The sequence below is a fragment of the Rhodnius prolixus genome, unplaced genomic scaffold, assembly GCF_049639745.1.
Source record: "Rhodnius prolixus isolate KJV_2025 unplaced genomic scaffold, Rpr scaffold_9, whole genome shotgun sequence".
NCBI classification, from domain to species: domain Eukaryota; kingdom Metazoa; phylum Arthropoda; class Insecta; order Hemiptera; family Reduviidae; genus Rhodnius; species Rhodnius prolixus.
This window is the reverse complement of record NW_027411604.1, coordinates 29,567,253-29,587,174: the sequence shown is the minus strand read 5'-3', so window position 1 is coordinate 29,587,174 and position 19,922 is coordinate 29,567,253. Positions and strand designations below refer to the sequence as shown.

General features: G+C 30.2%; 2 protein-coding genes across 16 annotated transcripts in view; one reads left to right on the top strand and one right to left on the bottom strand.

Moving 5' to 3' along the window:
• LOC141454194 (solute carrier organic anion transporter family member 74D-like) overlaps window positions 1–13,454 on the top strand; it is a 21,758-nt gene extending 8,304 nt beyond the window's left edge. For 6 of the 12 annotated variants that reach the window (XM_074128152.1, XM_074128150.1, XM_074128148.1 and 3 more), the window contains 14 exons: window positions 234–419; window positions 5,484–5,675; window positions 5,752–5,955; window positions 6,913–7,101; window positions 7,174–7,314; window positions 8,415–8,549; window positions 9,006–9,170; window positions 9,244–9,439; window positions 9,657–9,804; window positions 9,887–10,047; window positions 10,849–10,952; window positions 11,363–11,464; window positions 12,938–13,133; window positions 13,219–13,454. In XM_074128152.1, coding sequence (XP_073984253.1) covers window positions 296–419; window positions 5,484–5,675; window positions 5,752–5,955; window positions 6,913–7,101; window positions 7,174–7,314; window positions 8,415–8,549; window positions 9,006–9,170; window positions 9,244–9,439; window positions 9,657–9,804; window positions 9,887–10,047; window positions 10,849–10,952; window positions 11,363–11,464; window positions 12,938–13,110 — 2,034 coding nt within the window. In that variant the 5' untranslated portion in view covers window positions 234–295 and the 3' untranslated portion in view covers window positions 13,111–13,133; window positions 13,219–13,454. Of the gene's footprint in view, window positions 1–233; window positions 420–887; window positions 913–5,483; window positions 5,676–5,751; window positions 5,956–6,912; window positions 7,102–7,173; window positions 7,315–8,414; window positions 8,550–9,005; window positions 9,171–9,243; window positions 9,440–9,656; window positions 9,805–9,886; window positions 10,048–10,370; window positions 10,515–10,848; window positions 10,953–11,362; window positions 11,465–12,937; window positions 13,134–13,218 lie in introns of those variants that run through there. The other 6 variants (XM_074128153.1, XM_074128155.1, XM_074128154.1 and 3 more) reach the window with 5 other exon arrangements.
• The window catches only part of LOC141454196 (uncharacterized), a 21,306-nt gene continuing 12,887 nt past the window's right edge, over window positions 11,504–19,922 (bottom strand). For all 4 annotated transcript variants that reach the window (XM_074128160.1, XM_074128161.1, XM_074128162.1 and 1 more), the window contains 5 exons: window positions 19,699–19,904; window positions 17,686–17,923; window positions 17,469–17,602; window positions 16,492–16,747; window positions 11,504–15,891 (listed from right to left, as the gene is read on the bottom strand). In XM_074128160.1, the coding sequence (XP_073984261.1) occupies window positions 15,787–15,891; window positions 16,492–16,747; window positions 17,469–17,602; window positions 17,686–17,923; window positions 19,699–19,904 (939 nt within the window). In that variant the 3' untranslated portion in view covers window positions 11,504–15,786. The remainder of the gene's footprint in view (window positions 15,892–16,491; window positions 16,748–17,468; window positions 17,603–17,685; window positions 17,924–19,698; window positions 19,905–19,922) is intronic.

Sequence of the window (19,922 nt, the reverse complement as noted above, 5' to 3'; positions counted from 1 at the left end):
ATAACAAACACAGAAATACATAATTTTAAGAAGTAATGAAGTGAAAAGTAATATCTTATAACAATTTAAAAATTTAAATATATATGTACATATCTGTATATATATATTTTATATACATATATATATATAATAAATATTATATATTTGTTTTATTTGCATTAAAAAACAAATAAAGCTATTATCACAGATAATTAAGAAGTGGTGTTTTATATTGTTTTATATACATATGCCAGTCAGTACCAGTTAGCTAATATTGTTAGAATTAGTTGTGTACTGTGCCAGTGAGGGATAAGCAATGTCGATATCAGCAACTACCACCAAGCAGGGACCTGCAAACAGATTATTAGAATCAAATGAATACAGAAGCAACTCTGATAATATTGAAGCAACTCAAGATGGTTTATACAACAATCTCAATGGTATGATATATGTTTAAATGTGTAAAACAAATAAAATTTTTATGAATTACTGATAACAGTGTTACCAAAATGTATTGATATTTAAATATTCGTATAAATGTTAACGAAAATTTATTGAAGTAGGAGTGAAAGCCAATTACATTGCGATCTGAAATATATATTGGTTCCCATGAGTGTCATTGCTTTTGTCTTAGAATTTAGGCGTCTGAACAATGTATATGAGTGCTCACAAGATGAGCTAGTTTCCCTGTGGCTAAGTTAAACATTATATAGTCGCACTTCTCAGCTATATCTGCTGGCCCTAAGTTTATTATGTGAGAGATGGGGGAGTCAGCATTCAATGTTACTTGCGATGTTAGGCTTGGTTTTTTAAATTCGCTGTTGAAGTAGTTTGTTCAATTTACATTGCTCAAATTTAATTAGTTCAAATTACAAAAGTACTTGGTTTGATGGGAAGGATATGCTTTGAGAACAGAACATACGATGAAAAATGGTATGTAGTAAGAAACTATTTCTTAGTTGGTCCAGACTAATGTAATAGACACTCTTTAGAACGATGGAAAAAGAAAGTGGTATATATATTCCACCTGCAACTCCTAAGCCGGAGGAATTGTTTTCTTTTTTTCAAAATTATTATTTTGGCTTTTTTTTTTTTCTTTAAAAATGCTCTATTAGTAGCTTCTAAATCCCAAGAACAAATTTTTAATCATAATCTCTCGCTTTAGAGATAGTCAACGACTGATTGATTTTTCAATTCATCTTTTATTTTTCCATTTATAATCTTGGTGTAACATGATTACTTTCACAACATTATTATCAACAGTACATTGATATTTGAGACACTTCAGTTGAATCTATTCTATCACCTGAACTGAGATAAGGGCCTTAATATTTGAAGAGAAATCAAATATATACAAAATATACTGAAGAAGGTGAATAACTACTGAATAATTTGGTAGTCTTTCCTTGTAGAATTGAGTGTATCATTTATTTATTTATTTATTTTATCTAACGTACTGAAATCGTATGGAAAAAATACAATATTAATTAAATAATGGCTAGTGAACAATTAATATGAATTAATTAAAATGTGAATTAAAATATGGATAAATAAAAATATAAATAAATATATTTTTCGTATAGTAAATTTAGAAAACTTTATCAGTTTGGAGGAGACAGATCAAAAGGCTTCCACTTAGCAGTAGGAAGCGTGAATAAAAATAATTGAAATGTTAGACTTATCATAATAAATTTAATTCCAAGCAAAGAATGCGGGAACATTTACTTCTTTAAAATGAACTCCCTCCAAAAATTGGAATGATTCACCCAATTCACAATTTAGCAAATTTCTCCCTTATTGAGAATGAAGTTGGCAGTTTCTAAAAATTATTATTTCTTTTGTGACTTTCTAATACTACGTATGTAATCGCATAAATATCATTCACTTTTATTTAAAAATATTTCCCCAGAAGAACTGGTTCTCTAGATTGCTTTCAGGTAACTGCCGTATTAATAAGGCCGGTTGACACTAGATCTGAGAGTACTTTCTTGGAGAAGGAACTCTTACACTCGGTTTCCAGGTCACAAGATTTCGAGGTCGAGGCACAATTAAGATGTTTACATAAGAGGTTTGAAGAATAGGTTCACGGTTAAGGAACGCGCTCATTGGAGGTGGAGTCTCACTAGAGGTACACACACATCTTGATTTAGGCGCTGTTTAATGCAAGCAATGTCAGAATTGAGGTGAGTGTGCCTCTAGTTTTGTATCAAACGCTGGTGTCTTTTGGCTTCTTCCTAAAATACCACCAGTTCTCAGAAACAATTTCTTTCCGGAAATCCAGTTTATTACTATAGATTTATAAATTTTGAGAATTTACTATAAAACAGGATCGCGCCACTTCTTTGAGTACATGATGTATCACTATAGTTATAAACTTACATATGAAACTTTCCTATGAAGAATTATGTTTGTGAAGTTCTGGTATTCTAAGAATTTCTTTTTTTGCCTTGAACCCTAAATATATGTTTAATCCTTAACCTGTCTGTAGTACTAAAGATTGCCAGCGGTTAACCGGGCTCCTATGTTCTTACAGACATTGTTTATTGTAAACATGTGCTTTTGGTGGTCTTTCCTTTCCTTTGTTCTCTTGCAGGCTAAGAAAAATAAGTTTCCGCCTGTGTATCTATTTTTGAATGCTCACTTCCTCTCCCGAGTTCTTTAGCTGTTTTTAACTTCAGAATAATCAATTTCAGCTGGGCCTTTGACAGAGTCAACGTTGCCTCATCGGCCATAATTTAGAGCGTAAGCTATTCTATTTATGCATTGCTATGCAATTTCATTGACAGTTTCCTGATCAGCAGCTCGCGGACAATTTTGAATATGGTTAGTGCATAGCATCTTAATTTTAAATCGATCCCGAACTCCTCTGAGATCTTTCGTAGTTTCGACACAAACTCATACCGTCTAGTCAGATAAGCTATGCCGGAAAACAAATCTTGATCCTACAATGGGATAGCCAAATTTTCTTAATCGCTTTTTGAATTCCACGAAATAAGATTTATTTTTTTTAACTCACTTATAAAAATGAGAATGTATCATTAATTAGTTTATAGCATTTTCCTTTCATTCGTACTGACAATTCCATGCTAATTCTTCGCTTCCTTCATGAAGATAGATAAAATACCCCGTATAAACTCGATTTTTTTTTTTAATAATATTTAGGGAGAATATTTTGTTAACTTAATATTTTGGTTCTTTCGGAAACAATTTATTTGGTCTTACAAAAGTAAGACCACATACATACGAAATTCCTAAAAACTAGTTTTTCATATTCAAGGAACCTCAAAACAAAATATAGAACCTTTAAGAGGCGGGGTTTATTATTAAAAACAATGATGTAACCATAGTTTCCGAAAAATTCCAAATAAAGATTAGATGAGATTGTGTTTTATAAAAAAATTTATCTTAAGTATTTAGGTTGGTACAAGGAACAAAAAACCTCTTCAAACTCTCGCATTGTATACCTTATGAGACCATATAAAACATTACCAAATAAAAAATTCTTAAAAGAACTTCAGTATTTTAAAATTAAGATATCAAAGTAAATTGCGAATATTTATGCCTCAGGGGAAATGATTTTCGGCAAATAGTGTATTCAATTGTACTTCACTATCGTATGTTGTTTGTTGGCTATTGGCCGTGCTGTCGGGCAAACTATACAAAAACTAGTATTTTTTCATATTTTTTATTCCGCTCTGATGTTTCGATAGTCATTGCCTTTAACAGATCATCTTCAGAGGATAAAAATAAACAAATTTGGAAGCATTTTATTTGACTCTTACCAATAACTATTTTAAACATTACATTATGTTGATTAGCTGCTTCCGAAAGGAAAACGTAGTTAGCATTTATTTCGCGGACTCTGTGGCTCGTCACTGCGTGGAAAAAAAATTGAAGGAAAAGTAAGAAAATAACAAGGTGTTACATTAACGGGTTAAAGGAAAATCAAGAAAGTAAGGAATTAAGATACAAATATCTGTGAGCGAGAGACACAGACAAAGAAGTCAGAAAAACTTTGATGACTTTATAGCTCAAAGAAATTGAAAAATGAGAAGGATCTCGTAGGGCTCAAGGAAAATAAAAGTTTATTGAAGGAATGCGGAGAAATAATGAAAGAAAAAGAGATTTGATGCCAAAAAAAGTATTCTATAAAGTGAATAATGAATTGCGGTAGCTGTTCCTTATTCCTTCACTGCCTTTCTGAAGACCCTCTCCGTTTTTTGGGGAGGTTCTATTCTGAACATATAACACTCACCGTAGGCTAAAAATAATTTCTTGTTATTGGGAGAACTCAAAACAAGTATTTCTCAATATTAATAATTATAATTCTAAATGCTGAATATTTCTTGTTTCTGGGTAAATCCCTTTAAAATCTCAAGATTTTTATTATTTTTATTCTTTCCAAAACGTTCCAATTTTTTTTTTCAATATTTAGACTTCAAAATGTACATTGATCGTCAATGTTACTAATACTTTCCTTAGAGTAGTATGAGAAAATTATTAAAATTAATTTTAGTTTAAATATTCCTACGGTTATGCCATTGTTTAATTAAACTTTATCAAAGAATAAACATTTTTTTTTAAAGAAAAACCATTGTTTCACACACTCATTAACTGGTTGTGCAATCATTGCACAGCTTCCTGTGTAATAGTTCTATGTATATATTCATATCTAGTAAAAAAATTGAAACAAAATGTTTATATAAATTGTTTTGTTTGGTATTCTTTCTCTAGAAAACTGTGATGCGAAGAGATAATGTGGGTAATAAGCAGAAAAAATTTCTGAACCATCAGAAAAATGAATGAACCATCAGAAATGATGTTCTTGGTACAAATCGAGTTCTGTATTATGTAAAAACAGTTGTATGGATATTAACCCAGTATTATCTTCCAATATTCTTACTTTATTACTGATAGACTCAACAGCTCTTTTATAACGTTAATAATTTTTAACCAATGTTGACGATTTTTGGCTCTTATTTACCATCTTCTTTTTCTTATCTTTTGGAAATCCTCTTCGACATTTGGTAACAAGCTGCTAATTACCTGAATTAAATCCCTCTTTTTGGGGAAATTTGTCTGAGCAAAAAAGAGATAATATTGGTTGGGCACTCACACTTGTGTGAGTTAATATTTATGGTATTAGGCAAGTCCACCTGCAGATGCGCTTGTAAAGCAGAATCTAGAGGGAGAGAATTGCACGATAACTCTAATTAAATATCTCTGTAGCCCAACAGTTTCAAAATAGGTATTCTTGAATTAGCTGCCTAGCCATGAATAAGCGATACAGGTATCGCAATAGCCCAGATCATACCCAAAGACCTCCTCTCTATGCTATATTTTGTCTTCACTAAAACTTATCGTTCAACTATTTGAATGACAAATCATACAGAATTGCATCGGTTGTGTTCATTCTTATACCTTTTTTTCATAAGCCCTATCTAAAGTAAAACTGGCCTAAATAACAAAAATAATATATTTTTACAATTATTATGAATTTACAGGAAATGATGATTTGGATTCAAGGTGCAATTTTTTTGGATGGTCGCCAGATTGGTTGCAGAGACTCGCAAGTAAGAAAAGCTATGTGATTATCTACGGTTTGCTCGGATTGAATGTGGCAGCATTGTCTGCCTACTTTATTGGCACAATCAGTACCATAGAGAAAAGATTCAAAATGCCTAGCACACATACGGGTAAATAAATTATGATAATATGCTCCTTTCTATTTTACCATATTCATTAATTATTTTAAATCTTTTTTGGATGCAGGAATAATTATTACCGCCTGGGATGCGGGTGCAATGGCAGCGCTTATGTTGATGGCATATTATGGAAGTGCTGGCCATAAAACAAGATGGGTAGCTATTGGTGCCGTGGTTTCCGCTGCTTCTTGTTATCTGCGCTACCTCCCTCATATTCTGTTTGGACCAGGAGAAGACGTTATTCATTTTTCTACTAATGTAACGACATCAAGTAATGTAGTTTATCCGTATATCTGTAAGCGCACCCAAAATCTGTCCTAATAATTCATTGGCTGCGCTGGCTTGAAAAATAAAAGTTAAAATTTTTTTTCTTAGTTTCCAATCTGCTGATCTCGTGGGTCCACCTTTTCACGTTACTATGGAGCCGATATCGGCAACTTTTTTGGTGCATAGGATAAAAAAAGTTGTAATATTTAGAAAAATGTTTGGTTGGACAAAATTTACAAATTTTGAATATACATTTGAAGTTTTTGATCATCATAAAGATGTTTAGATGTTAAGATTTCAAATAATGGCTAAGTAATTAATGGCTCCAAAAAAATGATTTCACTCTTTTATTGTCTTACCTAGCATTTCTTTCGGAATGAGTCCAAATCTACTTTAAACATTTGTTTTTGTGTATTGTCAGAGATATTCTGACACAGATCGAGTGATTTGGAAAAGAATGAGTGAGTGGTCAATATTTCTTGTTAGCCTTCATGGGCCAAAAAGTTACCACCTTTTAAAATAATGTAACTTCACAACTGCTCTGATCATGAAACGACTTGCATTTTTCTTACTTTTACTATCGGAAATAACCGTTCGAGGTTCCCTGGATCTAAAAATGATTTTAGAAATGGTCTACGTGTGTAAAATGTTTATGTGAAAATTCCATTAAGTTGCACTTTTGGACGAGAAGTAGGTAGATTTCCCTTAAAGTACTATTTCAATATTCGGTTTTATATCTTATCGATATATGAAGTGTGTTAATTATGTAACTGAAATTTCGATTTTCTTTAACCTGGAAAATATTCATTTGAAACTTTTCCCCGAAAATTTTTAATCCTATTAAGCTTTTTTAAACGAAAAACTAAATAAGTAGATAAGAACTCTCTAATGCATTCATGCTTGGCTAATAACCTTAAGAATATTGCCAAGTTTCATTAGATTTCCAATATTTCCATTTTAGATTCAAATTTGTGCAATGAAACTGGCATTGCTGAAGTGAATTGTTCACTAAACTCAGAAGGAATGTTAACATTTTTAATACTAGCCGGCGCCCAATTTGCCATTGGTATTGGTACATCGCCATATTACACACTTGGAGCAGCCTATCTAGATGACAATGCATTGAAAAATAAATTTCCTTTCTTGTTTGGTAAGTTGATCTTTATGGTATAAAATTTTTTGGAAGATAATTTTTTATAATATTCTTTATTTTCTTTAATAGCTGCTGTTGGATTTCTAAAGTATTTCGGTCCAACATTAGGATATTTATTATCATCATATACTCTGAGCATATTTGTTGATCCGGATGTGAATCCACCATTTGATAAGAACGATCCTCGATGGATTGGAGCTTGGCATTTAGGTAGTATAAATTATTTAGCAACTGCTTGCTACGGGCTTTTTAACATTGCAGCATTCACAGTTCAGTCATAACAAAGACAAAGAAACAATCTTAACACCATTAATTTCGCTTTCATGATAAATTTTAATTTATATAGCAAGTCTAAGCTCTTATTATTATGAATAGAGCTATTCGTTACGTTTCTCGCAAGATCAGGTAGGGTAACTTCTTGAAAAGAAGGATAATTACTCATCCAGGAGAGATTAGAGTAAATCATGCAGTGATTTAATATCTTATAGAAGCCAATCCAATTCCACGTAGAGACTTTTCCTATAAGTAACCTTTCCTTTCCATAAAGTCCGGGCTTTTGTCATCAAAGGTTTCGCACTATCATCCTCTCAGGTTCTCAAAATGCAAAGTCTTTGTACCGCAAACTAGCATTGCTACGTAATGAAACAAGATATTAGAGGTCTTTTCCTCCTATCTAAATATTAGAGGGACTGAGTTGCTTGCACATACTTGAAATAATTGCATTCGGTAAAATGATCTATTAACTTCAGTTAACAGTTCGATATGGTTTAATCTTTCAGTGTGGAGTCAAAATAATAAATAAAGAAAACGGAGAATGATGGAGCTCTTTGGTTATTCACTGAATAGATATTATACTTTATATAATATTATTTATAATTATAGTATTAATTATAATCGCTTGGAGAACTCGGAGTGAGAGGCCATTTGGAGTATTCATTATTTTCTTTTATTAAATTTTACAAAAAGCTGTACCTTCTCAGGCGGTCTTAGAGAAATTCAATGGCATACCTTTCAATGATTTAAGAATTTCCTATCATTATTACTAAGACATCTCCAGTCTTCACACGTTACACTTCTTGGGTTATTTTTTCCTAAAGGCAGCTCAATAGTAGCATCACATTACTCAGCACATACAAGCACATTATATACGTCTACACAGACTTCAACATTTTATGACTACTCAGTTTCAAGAGAACCGCAATTTATCATTTAGATCATATTGATTTAAACTATAACCATTCCCTTTACTTATTAAATACCTTCAGATTACCTATTTTAATTATAATTTTTGAAAACAATTTGGAATTTAGGTTGGTTGGTTTTTGGCGCTACTCTAATAGTATTGGCTTTAATAATGGCATTTTTTCCAAAAATTTTACCGAGGGAAGCTATACGGAGGAAAAATACTGGTTATCAGGATACAGTAAAAACTAGATCATTGTCAGGTAAGATCATTCAACCTCTAAGTTGAAATATTTTTTGTTAGTTCAGTCTGAGACTATCAATTGTTACTGTCTACTACTAATTGACTATCAATTAACAGTCTTTGTAATTAATTAATAGATTAATATCTATTCCAAGATTTCTAATAGATAATGAAGGAAGAAATTCAGTCATAGAAACAAACAATTATTTCCTCCTGCAACTTTCTGTCCAAATCAGTTGGACTTACATATACACGTCAACACAGACCAGCATTTTATGACAACTCAGTTTCAAAAGAACCGCAATTTATCATTTAGATAATATTGATTAACTATTAATATTGTATATATTATAATAATACATACATCATATTGTAACCATTCCCTTTACTTATTAAGTACCTTCAGATTACCTACATTTTAATTTAGTTGCCTACATTTTTAATTTTCTTAGCAAGGAAATTTCTCATTTTATAGATTTTAAAAACACTTTAAGAAGATTAATGAAAAATCCCATATTAATGTACAACACATTCAGTACAACATTTTATGTGTTCGGACTAACTGGATACTGGATATTTATGCCAAAATATATTGAGACTCAATTTAGAAAATCTGCATCATCTGCCAACCTTGTAACTGGTAATATTTCCTCAAAATCTTTAATTAATTTTAGTTATTATATACACATATTATTGATATTATTTTGTTACAGGATCAGTTGGACTTGTTTGCACTGCAATAGGCATTGTTGCATCAGGAACTATTATATCAAAATTTAAGCCAAGACCAACATATTTAGCAGCATGGAATGTTTTTACAGAAAGTGTTGATGTTCTAGGACATTTAGTATTTGCATTTTTAGGATGTTTAAAAGATGACTTACATGGTTCCTACAACATTGATGGCAGGTTATATTATAAATTATAATAAAATAAAATAAATTGAAAATCATTTATTGAAAAATGAGTTAAGTAAACTAACACTTCTAGCTGGTTTATTATGAATTCTAGCTTATTATACTGTCCTGTGGTGGCACCAATTCATAATGTGAAATGAAACTTGTAATTTTCACATTTTCATGATTTGTGTATTTGAATGAAGAAAGTATTGTAATTTGTTTTTTAGTTGGAATCTAACGCAATCATGTAACATGGATTGTGACTGCAGTACAACATTAGAATATTCTCCAGTATGCTCATTGGATAAGTCAACAACTTTTTATTCCCCTTGCCATGCTGGATGTACACACTATAGTATTTTTGACAACACAAAAGTATTAATCAGCAATATTAAAAAACTTTTCTTAATTAATTCATTATTGTAATAGAATTAATTTACTATTTCAACTCTTACAGATTTTTGAAAACTGCAGTTGTATTTCAAATATGGCTCAGGCAACCGAAGGAGCTTGTCCAATAGATTGTGAGAAAAATTTTATTTTGTTTTTAGTTCTTCTTTGTTTGATGAAATTTCTTTCATCTACTGGCAGAGCGGGAAATACAATTATTCAGTTTAGGTTGGTAATAAAAAAGTATAGATTTAGATAATGTTAATAAACTATTTAAAAAAATACTTCTATCGCACATCCCAGAATATTTTGGTTTCTGATAAAAAAAAATGCTCTTAGCAGTAAGTGTAGTTACGAAATGGTCTTACTTAATCATTTTACTTTCAAATCGAGAAGATGATGTGGGTATAAGCCGTGTGACCAGATATAAAAACTAAACAGTTTTATAAATATTTAAAGATATTAAGCTAAACTTTAGATTCTGTAGAGTTCTACGCCTTGTCAAGCGAAGAAACGAGGTTTCAATTAAAATCAAACAAATTCTTCCACAGCTCTTGCCAAAAGCGGGCATCATTGAAAAGAAACGTCAGCTGACGTCTCATTTTATGGGAAAGGAAAAAAAGGTGTGGAAGTGCGGCAGTCTTGCTAATCAAACACTAGGAGAATGGATATATTGTGTGCTACTACACTTACATGTCTGTACAGAGAGTTTTTCTGAAATATATACAGAACTGAATAATTCCTTTCATTTTTTAAATTCATCATTAATTTTTGTCTAGAACCTAGCTGTTGATAAATGAGAAAAATAAAAATCTAAAATGAAACTCTTAAAGTGAATCCCTCCTTTCTAAGTTTATGAAATATGAATAGTTTGCAAGTAATTTTAACTTTCTAAGTAATATTAATTGTATTTGGATTAATATCCACTCCTACATTCAATGGCCTTAGTTCGTGGCTATTGCTTGCTTTCCGATTTTTTTTAATCATAATTTTGTACAAAAACACTTGAAAATGAAACAATTTTTGCAGGGCAGTCCTACCAAATGACAAATCAATTTCAATAGCTTTTACTGAAGTAGTACTCTGTATATTTGCTTTCATCCCTGCCCCCATTATATTTGGTTGGTTACTAGGTAAGAAATTTAATTACATATTATAAGAAAGAGCTTTACTAAGATAACGTTTTGGCTTAGAACATATTTCATTAAAAAAATAAATTTCATTAATATTATCAAACCTTAAGAATGTATATTTTGTAATCTTATTCATTCATTGTATTTAAGATTCAACTTTTTTAAGATCTTATTTGACCTTTCATATTTTTTGTGAATAGTGTAACTGGGTATGATTCCGTGTGCGTAAACAGATTATGAAAAAGGTTAAAAGGGGCTTAAAACAAATTAAAAACTGTAACAAAAAAAAGAGTAAAAATAAAGAAATCTAAGATTAAAATTTGTTACGAATGAGGCATAATGTCTAGCTCAGAATAATTCTTGTTGGAAAAATTGCCAGTATCTGTGTCTAATGTGCAATCAAATTTCAGATTCTTCTTGTCTTGTTTGGGGATTGGTCTGTGGTAATACTGGTAACTGTTGGTTGTATGATGGTAAAAAGTTAAGATATCTACTCAATTTTACAGCTTCAGGTCAGTAAAATAAACTATTAATATTGACGTAATGTACACTTTTTTTTTTTTAAAAAAAAATTTGTATTTAATGTAGAGCAAAGTGAAAAGTTAACACTTGGCAGAAAATAGTTTCATTTTTATATTATATAAATGTAATTATTTTTCCAATTATAGTACCCTGAAGAGCGGTTCTGATTATAAAAATATCCATCTTAATTTGACTTTTATAGGTTTCCTAGCCGTAAATTTCTTTAGACTAAGTAAGAAGTGGAAATCTGAGACTTTCAAACGGTGAATAGAGTGTGATCTGATCATCGCGGCCCATATAATCTCCCTTCAGTGATTATACTTAGTTTTTCACTAGAACACAAATAGGGCTATCAAGTTTGGTGCATCCTTCTGTATCTGGGAAAAAATCTTATCTTATTACATATATTATATTGACCACCATCTGTCTGGTGAAGTTTGTAGAATCAAAATATTCTAAATGACAATTGAGAAATGACTAATTAAGCTTTAATATATAGATTAGCAAAGTACTAATCCTTAACTCAACGAATACGTTAGATGCATGTAGGCAAATGGTAGATATCAGGATAAAAAAGTAGACTGAATTGTTGCTACGAACAGTGACAACACAACCTAAATTAAAATCTTTGGTGAACTCATATTTGAAAATTTAATTTCACTGTTTCCTGAAGTACGAATAAACTGCGGATAACTAATTTTTAAGCGCTTCCACAAAAGGGTTCAATATCGTATGCCGCAGTAGAAATCGAGTACGGCAAATAGATTTAGACAGGCGGGACGGGACCTATACCCCACGGCACCGCAGCCACAAGAGGCTTATTGTGCCTTCCCTCTAAATCTAGTAGGTGAAACCTCCCCTTCTAAGAAGGTTGAGGGCTTTCCCTACCAGTTCCTTCTGCGCTATAATCTCCTTTGGTCTCAAAGTCCCAAAGATGTCGTAGCGCAGGTACGGCAAATAAGTAAATTCATCCGTCAACTAATATTTTAACTTAGTGTGGAACTTTACATTAAAATGTTCTTGTTACATAATTCAATGCACATTGCTTCTAGAACAGAATCCTAAGCCATTAAGATCAATTTTTATACGGTGTAATTGGTGTGAGTGCTTCCTAACGTATATAGAAAATTACTATTTGAGTTCCTTCAATCATTAAAGAGGGTCCATTCACCATGATATGAACGTGTAGGTTGAAATTTTTGGAATGTGAAACATGATCAAACACAATACAGACTGTAGAATTTTATGAAGGTACACAGGTAGAACACTCACACCAGCCTACTAACTTACTCCAATTATTTATATATAGAATACTTTCCACTCAGTTCGTTCTAAAATCTGTTAGCAATAAGTGCGAAAGACTTTAAGTCACAGATTTAGTTGTAAACCGCTCTTACACTCATGTACCTAAAACCTAAATAGAAAAAAAAGAACCTAATTTGTATGTTTCTTTATTTTTACAGCATTCCTTTTCGTGGCTGTGCTATTGGATGTTGCAGTGCTTATGAAGGTTAAACACCTAAAAATATACGACGAAGATATGAACCAGTCACCAAAAGAAAAAGATAATACTAAAGAAAAAGTTGAAGAGCCTTTTATTAATGTAAATAATTTCTCTTCTGCAGGACCAAATTAATGTTTTAGCACACGTTACTAAAGGTAGTATAAATTTATCGTTGTCAAATGAATATTTTTTTTTATTTGTGTGAGTTAATTTAATTTATAACTAGCATATTGGTTTCAGGTGAACATTGTGACCAGTGGCAACGATAGTCTGCCTAAAATGTCCCATTTCAAAACATTCTTCAAAGCAATGGGCTGAAAATGATCTGTACAATTTGCAACAAAATGAGAAAGAATACTCGGCTCATTTCGCTGATTGTTGCCGAATTTATCGTTTCAATAGAAAAATATTTTTTTTTTTTTTATACCTGAATTAGGTAAAAATGAAATAAATTATTTCGAAATTAGTTTTTTCAATTGTGTTATACTTTCTCTGAGATACCCCCACTTCCTTCTCTACTTTTTCTACTTTAAACTACTCAAACGAATGTTCTTGCAAATATTTTTGAAAGAAAAAATTCTTATTACTATTTTTTCCAAATAATAGACTCTCTTTCTATTTATTTCCAACTATTATCCAGCTATAAATTCAAAAAAAAAAAGCGAGATATAAAAAGTGCTCTAAGTTTTAAACCTGGATAATATGTATAATAATTTTTTTTTTACCTCATACTCAAGCAATAAACTTAAAATTACTCAGCAAAACTATTATTTTGTACTGAAAAATATTTTTTTTTCCTGTTATCTGTACTATTAACGCTACATCGTAAATTAAATTAAGTTTTACATTAGTTCAAATTATATACTAGAACTTGGCTAGAATGTTTTAAAAAAATGACTAAACAATTCTTTCTAACTTATTCGATTTTGCATTTTCTTTCTACCACTAAGAAGAAAAAAACAAAAATATCTTGTGTTTATAAGCTGCTTTGAAAAAGTACGTTAATTTTTTAAGTTGCTAAACTAACTAACTAAAGTATTTAAAACTAAATATTTAACAGAGCAGATGTTATGCACAAAGTATCATTAAAAGTCAGTTCTTTGGATGTCATCCAATCTCCAGTCAAAAGAAGTAGGAAATGAATGAATCTTACATTTTAGCCTAAACAAGTTACCCTAAACCTAACTGTTGCTAAAATTTTTAATCAATAAAGTAATCCAATTTGAAATAGGTCTCAGTCTAGAAATATTTATGTAACATTAATAATTTAATAGTTACAAAACAAAATAGTTCTTTAGTTTAGCTTAAAATGATTACATATACAACGAAAATGTTAACTATTGAAAACACATGAAACATTCATTATAAATAATCATATTCTTATCAAAATAATATTTACAGAAAACAGAAACTGAATATAAAAATGAAAGCACTTTGCATTTAAATAAAATTTGAGTTTTTATTTACAAATTCTCCTCACTTATAGCATATTAAACTATTTTATAGTTTAATGAACGATTAGAAAGAAAATGGTTCATTAATTACTCTAGTAAATTTACGATTAAGGATCGCTACTATTCTAAAATGAAAAGCTACAAATGTAGTTTTCGAGGGAGAAACTAATTATTCATTTGAAATATTATACAGGGTGATCCACTTAAAACCCACCAATCGCTAATAACTTTTTAGGAAAATGGAAACCCGGGAAAACTCCTGAAGTAAACTATGTTTTTTTTTGGTCTAGTTTTCAAATTTTCCACCCCCGATGCTGTATCTTCATTTTTGGCGGAATTACAGGCCAAAAAAACTGATCGAGGTATCATAAGGATCACTGGTTTTGACAATGATTATGAAAACTACATAAAAAATATGAAAAATGGCGTTGACCCCGTATTGATATTCTTAATATTTGTCGAGATATTTAAGAACAAAATTATAATTTTATCTTTTCGTGATAGGATTTTAATATTAATTTTCCCCAGAAATACACGTTTTTGGGAATCCTCTGACTGTAAACAAATGTCTGTGACGCAAAGAGAAAAAAGAAAAATTTAAGATTTAAAAAAATGTAGAGTAATGTAATGGTAGCGGGAGAATCAGGATAAATTTGTTTTTGTCAAATAAAAGCAACCATAACATCATATTTATGTACCCCGTATGTAATACTTCTTAACCTATGATTACGGTAAGAATATTTTTCTAGGGAGGGGCGGTGAAAGTCTAGTTGTCAAGCTTTGTAACTGGGAGATCTCCAGTTCGAATCCCGCGTATGTAATCATATATACAATAATAAGTATACATCATATATAATTATACTTTTTTTAAATAAAAAATTCGAACTGGGGATCTTTCAGTTACAAAGGCACGCTCTTGTCCACTAGACCAACACCCACCCCTCCCAGGCAGTCTTGCATACGGGGTACATTAACATGATGTGATGGTTGCTTTTATTTTATTATAAAACAGAAACAGGTCAACAGAAAAGGAGAAATAGAATCGCGTTTGGCACTGCTTTTCATTTCATACTTTGTTTTTTATCATTTAAATAATGATCATAGGTTTCTTGACAAATATGACAATATTTTAAGAATAGTAAATTGATTAAAAACAAGAATAATGTTTAAAAGAATTTATATAAAGAGTTAAATTCCTATATTTGTATGTTTGTAAGCTGTTCATATTCAAACATGCTCATACGAAATTACATACAATCCTACAATACAAATATTGTGCATAAATAATTGCATCTACGCAAATTATTCCTTGATTCAATAATATAAAATAATTTTATCATGCAATAAGGCAAAATTATGTTGAATCTTTGCAATAACAGTATTTCCGAAGTTGTTCTTGACTTTGTTCTATACATTTTGCCTGAGAACCGTATTCATTTATTCTGCTAATATCTTCAACCTGTAATTGTAACATTATAATTAATTGTAATTATAAGATGAAATAAGTAATGTTTAAATAGTGAAGAAAAAAAGTTTCGTTTTATTACTGAGTTTAGGTTTTTGACTGTGGTTCAATTGTGAAATTTTTATTTTTTATTTATGGCTTTGTAGTCACCTTTAAATCAAATCTATTAACAGCGACTTGCATCGGATTGCATACCTTATTTTTTAATACAAACCGGAATCCTCATTAGTTTTAAGGCAATACTTTTATTTTTTACCTACGTTGCAAACTTTTTACAACAGAATTCTCATTGAAATTCAAGTTTAATGGGTTAATATACCGGTCATTGAGTGAGTATGTATTTCATTTACTTCTAAAAGACCAAATGCACATCAGATATGAAATTGTGTTACATTTTGACAAATTACCATAATTATATTGATTAATTTTTGCTAAAAAGAGAAGCGCGAAGGAATTAGGCGCGTTTGTACATGCACGAAGTAAAATTATTATCGTAATGTATTAATAATTTCTAATTCTTTAATCATAATTTATTCTCTATAATAATTTCTTTCTTTAAAGAAACTAATTCGATATTTTCAAAACACTTCTTACCCGAAATTTAAATTCATCTAAAGATATATCATGAGTTAATGACATTTCAAATATGGCGTTTCCTGGATTAGTAGTTAGTTTTAGCTGATACATCACTAACGTAACAGGGGTATCCGCACTCATATTAGGTACAAATCCATCTCTATCTGCACTAGAATGGAATCTACGTAATGCACCTGAGGGTACTAATCTTGCTGACCATAGCACTAGACCTAACTCTATATGAACGCAATCGTCCGAATATTCTGAGTTATACCTGGAAAAAAAGAAACAAATTTACAACATTAGAAAAATGTGAAAGTTTAATAATTACTTGTTATAAAATTAGTAGTAGGAATCATTCAAATATCTTAATTATCAAAAAATGCACACATTAGAATAATTAATTACAAACGTATTGAAACCTACTGGATCGCAGGATTCGAAGAGTTGCACCAATGAAACACGGTTTCAAAATTCAGCGGTATATAGGATTTTTTTTTTTAAGCAAAAGTTAATTGGATTTTTCTCTAAATTAAAGCCAATTCTGAGCTTTTTTAATGATGAAGATATAATTACAAATTATACGGGCCAAAACGTGACGAAATCACAAAAGTGATACTTCTTTCTATTGTAAATTGTCTAAATGTTAAAATTTCATTTAGTGGAAGCAAATTTACCCTAAAGGAGATAAGAAACTTTTTTTTATTAAATGTGCTATTAGTTTTGAGACAGACATCTGACAGTTGCCGACTATTAATGATCACGATTAGAATCTATTACATCGTGATTTAACCGCAAATCTGACACCAAGGGAAACCTGGAGATTGGACGATAAGATCAGGATAATTATTTTAACTATTTAGAAGAAAAAATTCAAATCTTTTAGTCCTTAAAACAAAGTTAGTTTATTTTTTCTTCGATAGCAGGAAGACGTCAAGAAAAAGTATTTTCACTTATGCTATAATTGATATACATTGAAATTAAAAAAAAAATACTTATTAATAAATTGCACAAATGCATGGGCAGCTCTTTGCACTATAGGATCATTTTCATCAACACTTTCCCAATCTAAACAGGCACACCAATGAGGTTCAATATATGCATCTGCGCAAGTTCTTTCTTCAGGAATCTATGAATAAATAAATAAATAAAATACGATCAATAAAACTAACTAGTCCAAAATAATGTTTCAGATCAAAAACAATCTATTACCTCTTTGAATAGCGATATTCCACGTTGAGTTAAACTTCCTTTTCCATAACCTGATGGATGTAAAACGCTATATAATGTGGCATAAATATCAAAAGGTGTTGAAAGTCTTCTTGAATTGGTTTTTAGATTGGCTACAGCAGATGGGTAAGTTTTTGAAAACCATGTCGGAACTACAAATGAAAACCAAGGCAATCTTTCTTCTAGCTTACCCTGTTGCGTATTGCGGACCTCAGCAAATCTAGAAAAGAAGTGTATTCAATTACTTTATTCAAAATATCTTTTTCAAGTTATATTTTCGAATGTGTTTATAATATATATTTTATAATACTTATAAATAAACAATTCTAATAAGGTTAATACTATAAGATTTATTAATCAAAATTTTACTTTTAAAGCAGATCGATGTTATTAGCTACCACCAAAAATAAATACATATAAAAAATTTAGTAGTTTGTATTTAGGTCTAACAAAAAAAATTAGATGTTGATGTGTTCACACAGAGCATAGCGATCCCGGTTGGAAAAGTATAATGTTATGTTTGGTTACATATTATCTATCTATTTTTTATTTTCTTATCACAACATATTTCTTTTTCGTCAGATTTAAAAAGACCTTTCTTCGGAACTGATGTACGGAATTTGAAGATAGAGATAAACACATTTTATGACACAAAATGGATATACCATTTTAATTTTATGATACTTTCTAAAATACAAAATGTAGATGCTAGCTTTATTTTGAAAAAACATCAATGTTCCATTTAAAAAAAAAATGGGACAATTTGTCTAATTCGATGCACAAAAAGTTATATTCACTGATATTCTTACATGTAATTTCCAAAATAATTTCAAATTCAGCACCATGAATTATCAACAATATTATTTTTGTAATAATTATTTTAGAAATGTCATTATTAATAAATTTAGAAATGTGAAAGCAATTAACTAATTACAAAGTGAGTTAACATAAAACATAAAGAATATAGAGACTCTGACACCACAAATAACTCGAAAACCCAAAGTTTTTAGCCCGTAAATTAAAAATTTTACCAAATTGACTATTAAGCAAATCAATAGTTTCAAAGAAATCACTCGCCTTACATTTATAAGTTCACAAAAGATGAACTATTTTGGTAGTTATATCTTTGCTCCTTCAAAAATATAACTTTATTTATAAAAGACCTGTAAAATTAAAAAGGATTAAAAATTACTAGTTTAAATTTGGAGACAGTTTACACTGGCAAAGTTATGGAAGGTGAATTACAGATATCACATTTACTTAAATAGCAAGCTTCTTAATTTAAGAGTGACAAATATTTGAATTCTTACTTGATAAACATTACATTGCTGATCTCGATAATTCAGTGTAAAATATATCAGTAAGTTTAAAATGTTAAATATTAAAGATAAAAATAAAATTTGTGGGCTTGCATACACCTTCACTTAACAATATCTCATTTTAGTTACATTAAAAAAATAAATAAAAATTAGAGCAGTCCCCTGAATCATTGAGTCTGAACATTAATAATCCAACAAAAACTTACTGCCCTTTCCATAAAAGAATCTATTCTTAGACGTCAGGGATTGTTTGTAGAAAAAATACTAACTCATTTACCTTCCTCAGAGTGTCATTTATCTCATCATGCAAATTAAAAAATGCACGGAATATTTTGGTATTTGGAGTCAGGTCGTGGTGTGCAAAGAAAATAATGTAATATGCAGAAATAAGGGCAAACTCATGCATGGGCTAAAGATCAACAAAATATTTAATTAAATGTAACTAAATTTAATGTAATTTGAATTTTGCCATACTGCTTTTAAGTTTAGACCTTATCATTGTTGTGGTTTCAAATCATTCAAATATACAAATATATAAGTTTTAATCTGAGCTAAATAGTGAAAGTTAATAGTGCCATATTCTCTGCATTAAATTTTACTAAAAGAATTAAGAAGGAATTCAAGAATTTCCATAAGTTAACTTAAACGGAAAAATATTAAAATGTAAAGCACCTACCTATGTCCATGATCACTCATTATTATTAATAATGTGTTATTTAAATGCCCATTTAATTTAAACCATTCCAACCATTCTCTGAGATCATTATCGGCAGCACCAACTAAATTGTAGCTGTCATGAGATATTTCCCCATGAAAACCAAATATAAACTTAGGTTGATTAGTATAGACTCTGTAGATGTGCTTTGCATAATCCAGCATAATCTAAAATATTACACTTGA